The sequence below is a fragment of the Bidens hawaiensis genome, unplaced genomic scaffold, assembly GCF_021521415.1.
Source record: "Bidens hawaiensis isolate Kalapana, Puna unplaced genomic scaffold, B.hawaiensis_p1.1 tig00010744_1, whole genome shotgun sequence".
In the NCBI taxonomy this organism is placed as follows: domain Eukaryota; kingdom Viridiplantae; phylum Streptophyta; class Magnoliopsida; order Asterales; family Asteraceae; genus Bidens; species Bidens hawaiensis.
In genome coordinates, this window is record NW_027491824.1 from 233616 (window position 1) to 245320 (window position 11705).

General features: G+C 32.0%; 1 protein-coding gene and 1 long non-coding RNA gene across 2 annotated transcripts; one reads left to right on the forward strand and one right to left on the reverse strand.

The window, feature by feature from the left end:
• Window positions 1-5629: 5629 nt before the first annotated feature.
• LOC143536173 (uncharacterized) lies at window positions 5630-6375 on the forward strand. The gene is made up of 2 exons (XR_013135845.1): window positions 5630-5790; window positions 5860-6375. It is a non-coding gene; the product is annotated as an uncharacterized LOC143536173 (long non-coding RNA).
• Window positions 6376-7200: 825 nt separating this feature from the next.
• Window positions 7201-11318, reverse strand: LOC143536187 (cyclin-D3-1-like). The gene is made up of 4 exons (XM_077030234.1): window positions 11103-11318; window positions 9034-9238; window positions 8012-8142; window positions 7201-7431 (listed from the first exon to the last, which is right to left on the reverse strand). Exons 1-4 carry the CDS (start codon window positions 11316-11318, stop codon window positions 7201-7203), a joined length of 783 nt encoding a protein of 260 aa, XP_076886349.1.
• Window positions 11319-11705: the final 387 nt, after the last annotated feature.

The window sequence follows — 11705 nt, forward strand, 5'->3', positions numbered from 1 at the left end:
TTGTACTAAAGCTAAGTAAGGTCCGAAATATCGAACCCACGGGACTCTATAAATTACGTTAATTAACTAATTAGACTCAACTTACGACACGCCTATTTATTGTTAATGTTTTAAGGGGGTTTTTAAACTAATATTAAATAAAGAAATTAAATAAACAAGTAAACTAGAAATAAGCAATTAATCACAAGATCAAAACCAATAAGAGAAGGAATCTACCTAGGTAAGAATCCCATGCATCAACAATCATCAAGCAATGGACAAATAACATGATATGAAAATTGATTTCTAAACATATTCATCTAACAAACCCTAAAGGACCCTCAATCGCATCAAGTGAAATCCTAAAGAATGAATATTAGATTATTAAGCAATCAGTTGGATTGATTTATTCACAGTCATCAATCAGGATTAATTAATAGTATCTAAAGCAAGCAATCTTACGAAACACTAAACCCTAGATAACTTGATACACTTATTATGACATCATGAACAAGGATCAACCCAATAAACAAGAATATTATCACTAATCTATCCTAGCATGCGATTGACCAAGGCACATGAACAACTCCTCACCTTACAGCTATTGGAATTTAGCAGTACATTTAAAACCCTAACCAACTATCAACTGGCTTCTATGATCTAATAGGCCTATTCAATCACAATAATCAAAACACCAAGTAATGATTAAACATAAACCCTAAATCTAAAGAACACAATCAAAAGATAAAAGATCTATGTGAAGCAATAGTTATCAATCAATCAAGATAACAAATGCTCATATGCATCATGAAAGCAAAATCAAGTCTTTTACTATTAAATAACGAAATCTATAATCAAAACAATTGTCCAAAGCAAGAATCAAATCAACACATGTTCATCAAACCTAGATAGACATGAAGTCTAGCCTAGAATCATTATTATAAACAATCCCAAACAATAAACAAAGAAGAAAGACATGATAATGAACAAGGAATCAAAGTTAGAGCGATAAAACCCTTAATAATTGATTCTTGAACACCTCAGTGAAAGCCTTCTTGATCCTCTTTGATTCCTAGCTCCAAAACTCCTTCAAAACTCTCTTTTCCTTCTTGAAATCGGCTGCAATATGTTCTCCCCCGTCTAGGATTAATAAGAGATGATTATATAAACGAGAACCAGGCTTGGGCTTTCACAAAACGGTTGGCCAGAGGATTTAGGCGCCGCGAGGCCTCCCTTGGGTCTAGCCTCCGAGTGGCGCGCCGTGTCCTAGGTGGGTTCCGGATTTTCTTTTTTTATTTCATGCTCTATCTTGTCAAATCTTGATTAATTTCTTCCTTGAACTCCAAGCAATTATGAGAAACTTCTAGAACTTGTTTTCCTTAACTCTCAAACCATCATCTACATGAAAACAAATCAAACACTAAGTGGAGTAATCATGTAATCATAGAATCATTGACGAACAAAACACGAACTTAACCTTCACATGATATGATAGAAAGAATTAAAGCTTGACATTCAAGACACCAAACGATTTAAAACACGACAAACATAGAATAACTTGACTCAAAACCTAAATTAATAAAACATCAACGAAACACGAACTAAACTGAATTCAAAACATTAAATAAACATAACTTTACACGGGATTCGAAATGTATAAATAGATGTATATCAGAGATTATGAATGATGATATAACTTCTAATTGCGTACATAAATTGAATAAAAAAAATTACATTCTTGTAACAAAAAAGATCTTCTTTGTAAAACCTTGGTAAACGTCTTTTGAGTTTAGGTTGAAAGTAAGGCTATATAGGTAATTTGGTTATTATTTTATGTTTCATATGTTGACGTGACGCCTTGAGATCAATCCTTGTCCAGTACTAGAGGTTTCGATATTGCTCTTTCTTGGTTTTAGTGCATGTCTATTTGGTAGGAATGTGCATGAAACCAAAAAATCAATTCATAACTGAAATAACCGAGCCCGAACCAAAACTAACAGTTTGAAGTTTGATTTTTGGTTTTAATAAACCGGACTTTCAGGGATTTTGTATGTGGTATAAACCAAACCAAACCAAAACGAACTCTTTTAAGCTTTGTATTTTAAAAATATATAATAGTTTAATAAATAGTGTAACATAACCAAATATTTTAACCTGTATGTGTAATAATTACTTAGCTATTAATTAACGAAAAGATTTAGGACCAAAGTTTAGGCCCAAATTCGCTATATCTTGCCGAGAATAATTCCACCCAAATGAATCTACCAAAGAACATGGTGTTTTTTCAAACTTAATCCCAAACATAGATCGAGAAATCATCATCCCTACTATCAAAGTTGGATCAAGTATAAATCTGATTTGATTTCTAACTAGATTAGCAGCACTGGGGTTTTATAACATAATTGGAATTTTGAACTTTAGTCTAGAGTATACTAATCCGGTTTCTTCTGAGGATGAGACATCGTAGCCGGGTTTGCAGCATACTTATCAAACTCATCAACTATATGCATCTCAGTTTCATCTATTGGTTTTTTTTTTCATCTCTGCATATGTGTATTCAATTTAGTTATTTGATACTTTGCAACAAACCAATTTTGCGTTTTACATTGATTCTTGTAAAAAAAAAACTATAGTTCTTGTAATATATGTTGTTCTGATTTGGTTGCTAATCTATACAATATAATAAATAAAACTTTCTAAGTGTCACATGTCATCATCATGGTGATCCTTACAAAATTTTCACTCCTCTCTCTCACATTAAATACATTTCTCTTTCTTATTAGTAATTTTTTTTTAATAATTCTTTCCTAATTTAATAGTTTGATACCAACATAAACATATTATTTTATTTTATATAAATATATTGTATTAGTTATTAGTGATCGGTTTTTATAATTAACTAATTTTAACGTTGATTTTGAATAATGATTTCAAAAATTAAGGTTTTAAATATATTATATTAGTTAATTAATATTGAGGTTTTATAAGAAATGGTATTACTGGATGAAAAGACAAAATCAATTTAAAATTTAAATTTCAATAAACTTGAACTTATTAAATATATATGATATTTACTAAATTATAGGTGTTTTTATTCTTTCAAACCCTTAAAAAAAATTCACTATTGATGTGTGTGTTTATGTTAATTTATAACTGGTTAAAATATCAAGCATGGTTCAGGTTAAAACATTTTATGATTATAATGAGTTTCAGTCCAATGGTGGGTTTAAAAAAATAGACATTTACAACTTCTTTTTTTAATTGACTATTTAATTAACCCATCATTTATGTTAAGTATATCATCTTAAAAATCCACATAAATATATAAACATTAGACTACATGTTTTGGTTTTTCAGAAGGAAAAATCAACTTCTTAGCTTAAAAATGCAAATGTTAGACATTAACACACTGTTAATCAGATGATAAATTGACTTTGTATATCCTTCTATTATTAAAGATTTCAAATATATATATTTCCTTATTGAACGAGATATACTTGCATCAAAATTATGAGGTCGTTTAAGAAATTAGCAAATGTTGGTTATCCATGTTTTAAATGGCCTTAAAATCTAAGATTGTCAAGTCATAAGTTAGTCCTGAAAGACGATGTTAAGACAAAAATACATGGGAAAATAAAATACAATATTATAAACGTGTTATAGAAGCGAAAATCATATCCGGAAGTAATACTGGAACTAACACTTTTATTCTTAAAAAGAAATTTTCTACACTTTTAGATAAAATGATTAATTTCAATTTATTTTTTGTTTTGAATTTAAGATTAACAAATGCTAAAGTCAGTCACTATAGATGGTTGGTTTGTTTATTAAACAAATTATTTTAACTCGTGGCCAGTTATGCGTTACATTATCAAGAATTAAAAACACAGACAATGTGAAACTACTAAGTTTTGATATAGGAAGTAAAGTTACAAACAAAACTATAAATATTGTATACAAAGAAATATTTAGAGATTAATAACTTTCCTAACAACTTTTTATTTTCACATTGTGTAATGTGTAATTTATTTTACCGTATAAAGCCTTTTCAAATCTGTTGAACATTTGTATTTGACATTATGCTATTATTTAAATAAATTTATTTATTTCAACCCGTGTGCTACACGGGTAACTAACCTAATATAGAATACGATATTTTTGGTTGTCAATGGTTGGAATATGTTTCCTTCTTTTATCTTCTTTCTTTTGTTTCTTATCATAATTTGCTTTAGATTTCTTTTGAAGTTGGGATGTTTCTTAGCATGTGGTTCTGTTTTACAAAGTTATATCTTTTTAGCAAATGGTTTAAAGTTTAAACTAACACATAGTGGATTGGGTTTGGTAAAAAACGGGTTCTGGTCAGTTTCATATCAAATCATGTGTTATTTATCAGCTTTGGGGTTTGAAAATCTATGCTAAACAGTTAACCGGTTCCGGTCTAGGCCGGGTTATTTCATACCTGTTAGTTGTTACTCACCCATAATGACAATTTTATATCCGGTTGTAAAATTGTGTCCTATGCAACACCAAATACCAATCGGTTATTTATCACTCGTCAGGTATCATGTGTACCAATTCGTTTCTAAAAAAAAAACATAAAAATTTACATACATGTTAAATATTGGTAAATAATCATGAGGAAAAAGTATTTCCAGACATGGCATGTTTAATATTGAAAATGAGGCATATTACTGATTATAAGTGCAAAGTTCATATTTGGATATTTCCATACTAGCTTTTGAACCCATGTATTACACGGGATTTGTCATATAATAAAATTAAAAAGATCTATTATCTAAAAAGAAATGAACAGAATTATAGGTAAAAAGAAGATAAAATATATAGTATGAACAATAAGAAGTCTAAAAATCTCAAATTTACAAATTTGATTTTTTAATGTACCACATTTGCAAAAATTGTTTTGACCAATTACCCGTGGATATCTATGATAAATGAGATGGGAGATTAGAGAATTAAAAGAGAAATTATAACCCATTTTTCAAAACTGTTTTGCCCCATGACCCATAGATATGTAGGATAAATAAGATGAGAAATTAGAGCATTGGAAATGAAATTATAACTCATTTGCCAAAATTGTTTTGGCCCATGACCAATGGATAGTTAAAATGAACGAGATGATAAATTAGAGAATTATTACCCATTTGTCAATATGGTTTTGCTCCATAACACATGAATAGGTAGGATGAATGAGAAGAGAGATTAAGCCTAAAATGAATATGGGATTGTCACATCATGCTCATTATTTTCTTTTATTAGTATAGTTAGATTAAATTTGTTTGATCAATTGTAAAGAAAGTAGATTTCAGACATGGTTATTTTGAAAATTAAATCACAATTGTTGAATGATTTGTTTTTATTTATTTAACAATTTCCTTTTACAGCTATAGTTATTATTGAATTAAAAAGTGAAGCAACTATTTTCAAGAAATTATCAAAAGTGGATAAGAAGATGGAAGTTGGATATTAGATTCGAAAAACAATCATTTAGACGGATATAAAACTAGTTAGTACTGATTGTAACCCCCCCGCGAGTACCAAAGTAGTTATTGATTTTTTGGTTATTTATAGCTTAATATATTTTTCCAAACAATTTAGATCCAGATAAATTGAAAGTAATTGTTTCCCCTACGTTTTCAAGAGCAATTTAACAACACAAACCTATAACCAACTAATTACAAAACATTTTCTCCAAAACTACATTTCACTTTACAAATTAGAGATACTTATGCATGATCTTAAATCCCTTAAAGGAAACCAAGACTTATTATGCAGGCATTAGCATCGGATACGGTAAGTTTATTCTTTAAATTTCTAAATTTTAATGTTTACAGATGATTAATTTTGTTTTTATGATATTAGAAACAAAATGGAGAAGCCGATCACGCGGAGAAAGTAAATCATGTGCCATCAGGGCAAAGACAAGAACAAAAGGTGGCAGAGGTTCAACAAGTTCAACAACCTCAACCACCCGCAGCTTCTGTCCCGGTTGCCACCACCAAAGCTGTTGCTACTAGCGGTGCTATTTTGGAAAATGCCGCCGCGTCGGATTCATCTGCCCTTCAATCCGCAAGGGAGGTGATTTCCAAAAATTAGCCCACTTTTTACATTTTATTTGTGACCTTATTCTCTTTTCGAATTTCAAAATTCTTTGCATGTATAGTTTTATTTGGAATTTATTTCTTAACTCTTGACCCACGTAAAAGACCCTTTTACCCTTTAATTATGAAATCAACCACCTAAATATCGAACTAACGTTTATACTTTTGATTGAAATGTTTGTTAGTATAAATTTAATGAGTAGGGGTAAACTGGTAAATACGTCATCACTCGCCGGTTTAGTGCAAATGTGTGAAGGCGATGGCAACAATCCCATGAACCAAACTTGAATGTAGGACCCAGAAAACGAAGATAACGTTTGGTAGATTTATATGATTCAGTCAATGGTTTAGGACTTGAAGAATGAAGTTTAATGGTTCAGTTAATAGTTTGGAACTCGAAACCTATTGTATAATAAACTCTAGACAAAAACTGTCATGTACCTTTATTGTTTTCATCTTTTTAAAATGTCAGACGAGTATGACCTACTGAGGCGATGACCATGCACCTAAAGCAACCCAAGTACTAGACCAGCTTGTGTTGAAGAATAAGGCTTTTGGTTTGGTTTGGGGCACTCAGTAAACATTAGTAGTAACTTTTCTAATTACTACTTTGCTCAAAATAAGTGAGCTACATGTCTGTTCAAAATTTTAATGAATTTGAAAGAAATCTCCCCAGCAAAGGGATATATCCAGTCCTTCCCAAGTAAATGCATAAGCAAGCAAGATCAGGCCGGGGTACGGGGTTACAGGTCTTTTTCTGGTAAATTTTCTTCTTGTTCGGTGACCCAGCCCTTGCATTTATGCCTTCCTTGATCTTTTAAACAGTTTTAATAAAGAAACAGAACCCGGGCCATTTATCTAAACTGTGGTTGCCCAAAATTTCCATAATACCGTCCAAACGCCTATAAATTAAAATCAACAATACAGAATCATGCAACCTTCCCTGGTCTTTCAGTTCTAACTTCAATATCAGCAATCAAGATGCTATCATTAAACAACGTACATCATCCTAGCAAGAACCAGGTATTAACTGGTGATGTTATTCCACCTTAGCATCCTATTTTAAAAATGAATATTCCAAACTATTACAACCATACACGGGTCAGTTCGGCCCGTCTGTCTCACCATGAGCCCGAATCTTCTTCAACAGCGGTTCAGGTGAAGATGAAACCGCCCACGAGTCATTAGAGTTTTCACTGCTGAAATAAGAATCGACTACACCGTTCGGGCTCGCAGGGACAGAATGGTACTTTCGCTTCGGGCTTATGAAGTAGCTACTTCCATCATTATTAGATATTTCCAAGATAAATTTCACGCAGTCTTTTACTTTTCCCTGTAATCATTCATACAAACTTTACATTTCGATTATTTGAGACCGTTCGACCAATTCTTTTAACCCTGTTTCACCTGAGCCTGTTTACTTTTAACCCATGAGCCAGCTTTGCCAAGCATACTCCATGCATTAACTATATAGATTTCGATTAATTAGAACCGGTGACCAATTTTTAACCTGGTTGACGCGAACCCGTTTTAACCCTTGACTTGCACCCGCCCCAGCCGCTCTGCCAAGCTTACTCCATACATCAAGTATAAAGATTTCAATTACTTAAGGCGGATGAAACATTTTTAAACCCAGCTTGAATCGAGCGCGTTTAAAATAACCCTTGACTTGACCCTACCCAAACCCGTTTTGCCAAGATTACTTATTGCATCAACTATATCGATTTCGATTATTTTAAAACGGGTGACCAGTTTAACCCAGTTTGACCCAAACCCACTTTGACTATTACTTGACCCATTTTGCCAAAGCTTACTCCATACATTAACTATATAGAATAAACAGATATTTAATATTTTCATTTGACAAATACACTATGGTGTAAGAATAATAAATGGAATGCTAAAGAACAAACCTCACTAATATCAAGAAAACCGTTGAGCCCGTTAAGATAATCGAAAGCATTGTCGGGATCGACCTCTTTGATCACAAGGGACATTGTAGCAGCTGCAATTACAGATGGAAGATAAACCAGAGACCTCGAATCTGCACACATTTCACATAATGACATAAATTAGCCACCTGATTTGCAGTATCAAAGATTGTTTCTTAACAGTTTTCTAAAGTTCAATTTTTCAAAGTTGAGTGATTATTATAAAACTTCTCAAATTTGAAAGATTTTTCTTTATATTTACAAAATTACACTACAGAATCTTATTGGGTGTTTGGCATTGGATTATTTTATTTTGCTTATCTTCTATCACATAACAACTTTTAAAGCGCATTGCCAAACACTATAAAAGTTGAATGATTTGTTATGAAGTTTTCAACTTTTAAGGTTTTCTTTAAAATTCTTACAAAATTACAATACAAGAATCTTATAGGGTGTTTGGCATTTGATTATTATTCTGATTATCCTTTATCCCATAATCACTTACAATTTGCGTTACCAAACAATATGTAAGATGAATTATTATTATTATTATTATAAAGTTCTCAAATTTTAAGGTTTTCTTTATAGTTCTTACAAAATTACAATAGAAGAATCTTACGGGGTGTTTGGCTCTGGATATCACATAATCATTTACAAAATGCATTGCCAACATCATAAAAGTTGAATGATTATTATAAAGATTTCAAACTTTAAAGTTTTCTTTACAATTTTTACAAAATACTCCGTATCAATACAAGAATCTTGTGGGGGTGTTTGGCATTGTAATATCTTATTCTGATTATCTTATATCACATAATCACTTAAAAATTGCATTGCCAAACACCGTAAAAGTTGAATGATTTTAATATGGTTTTTAAATTTTAAGGTTTATAATTGTTACAAAATTACAATAAAAGAAACTTATGAGGTGCTTGACCTTGGATTATGTTATTCTGATTATTTCATATCGCTTAATTGCCAAACAACCCATGACAACTTCTTACCATTGATAACAGCGAGAATAATTCTTTCACACCTCTCAACAAACTCTGAGCATTGACCATTAGCGGTCAAACCAAGCCTTCGTACAAAGTAATCTATAAACGAAAGTGGGGTCACTGGATCAATCTTCCATCGAAGAGAATCAAGAACCAACAGTTCCATTCTCATTATTGTCTTCGATTCAAACACAAACGTCGATCCTTCAACCTAAACACCAAAATCCACAAAAAAAACCCCAAATTAATAACGAAATACTCACATAATCACCTGGTGACTGGTGTGCATTCAATATCAACTAACATACGCATTTGCACAAACACCTAGTGTGCCTTCAATATCAACCAACATAGACATTTTCGTTAACTAACATAGGCATTTAACGTTAACTACTCGGCAGATACTTCATTTACGTTCGTTCATTTAATAAATGAAAGAACATGAAAAAGGAATTTCGTTCGGTTAACCAAATAAACGAACATTAACAAAGGCCATGTTAGTTCAATCATGTTTGTTAATGTGTTCATCTATGTCTGTTGTTTATTTATGTTTGCTCAATAAAAGTTTTAATACTTTTAAATGACTCCTCTAATATACTAAGCAGTTAATGCAAAAAAATATCGGATATCGGTCAAGGCCAGATATCTGTTATCGCAGTGAGATATCGGTAATTTTAATATCATGTAAAATTCATATATATAGCAATTTAACACTTGTAATTCTGTATAGTCTCCTACCATTAATAAATTAACCTTTTTTTCAAATTGCAAAACACTAACGATCGTAGCAAGTAAGTATGATTAAGACTTAAAACAATAACATTGAACACTAAAAGTTGATAATTAAGACTTACAACACTGATATCAGGAATATCACTGATATATCAGTCAAATATTAGTCCAATATCGGTCAGTATCGTTGATATAATCGATACCAATATTCTAATTATATATCGCCAAGGGACCAATAACAGATATATATATATATATATATATATATATATATATATATATATATATATCACTGATATATCGACTGCATAGCTAATATATCATAAAGATCTAGGCAAAATTATTAACTATAAAACAAAAATATACATGAGTCTTATGCGATGAATTTATATATAACTTAACATACGAATATCAACGTTAAAAAAACACAAACATGGTTGGCGGACCAAACCGTTGACATAACTATTCCGGTTAATCAAATCAAATCAAATAAAACATTGTTTCTATTCATTTGTGTTTGTTCGGTTAGGTATTTGTGGACCGTTCACTCGTGTGATAAAAAACTTAACGGACTAACCTATGTTGCACGGGAACGGGAAACGGGCACGGGTACAGGAAACGACAAAACTCAAAAAATCAAGAAACGGGTAGGGCAAGGCTACGGCAACAAATGCATATAAAAAATAAATAAATATTATAGATAATGTACCACAAAGCCCAAAATATATTCATACGTTGATGTAAACTTCAAAATTGATACATCTTCCAATGATAATCAATCATAAGTCATTCAGAATCAATCATAGTAATAATAGAGAGGGTTAAATATTTAAATACACAAACTAATTTAAAACTTTTTATGTTAAAACTTATAAGTTTTGAGACTAGATACAAACAATTGAAAGTTAAAAGGGTAAAATGTTAAAATATCTAAAGTTATTAAACCTAAATAACCTTAGATATTAAACCCAAGAAATACAGCCGCTATTCAATAAATACAGCCGCTATTCATACTCTTCTTCCTTGTTTCCGGCAAATACCACAGCTCCGGCGTCGGAATATGTCGTCGGAAATGTTAAAAATTCGTCCCCAAAGTTCTAGAAACGTATCGAAACACCGTTTGAATTTTCGAAACGGTCAACGACCATCCCCAACTTCAAGGAAACGGTCAAGAAACGTTTCCTGCCGTCCCCGTCGGCGTTTCCGTCCCCGGCGAGTTTCTGGGACGGGGTACGGCACATTGGTTTCGTTTCCGTGCATCAGAGGGACTAACATAAACAAATCTTTGCTGGTTGAGTTCGGTTCATTCAACATTAACTAAGACTTGGTAAACTAACACATACATGCAAATCAACAAGCAGAGGCGTTTGGGTTTCTTCAACCTTACAAGCCAAAGAGAAGCATGCAACAACAGCAAGCTGGTTCAACCAGGGCTTATCCCTCTGAAAATTACCACTCAACAAGAACCGGTCGAAGCAATTATGACTAATTTCACTTTGAATGTGTTTAATTGTATTTGTTTTCAGATATGGCAGACGATGATCAACCAAAGTATCCATTTGAATCGAAGCACAATATGTGCGCCATGCTGCAAGTCACTCATAACAATGAACCGGTGTCTATGATGATTCCTTGGATGGCAAGATCAAATGTGAGTTTTGCTTTCACAGAGTGCCCAGTAATTTATAGAAATCATTCACTCGATTTATGGCGCTCAGCAAGACTGATTGATGATATAAATGGTCGAAGAATAGAAGAAACAGTTGCAAGACAAGAAATCCAATTCACAGAACAAATGATAAGTAGATGTCTGCAATTAAGAGATGACGACCACAATCATATAAACTTCAATACAGATCACCTGTTGAGAATCTTTGAACAAACTATGGGATACCAGGGAACGGTACATGATGGGCAATTTCAAAAAGGAATTTTTCCTATGTTGT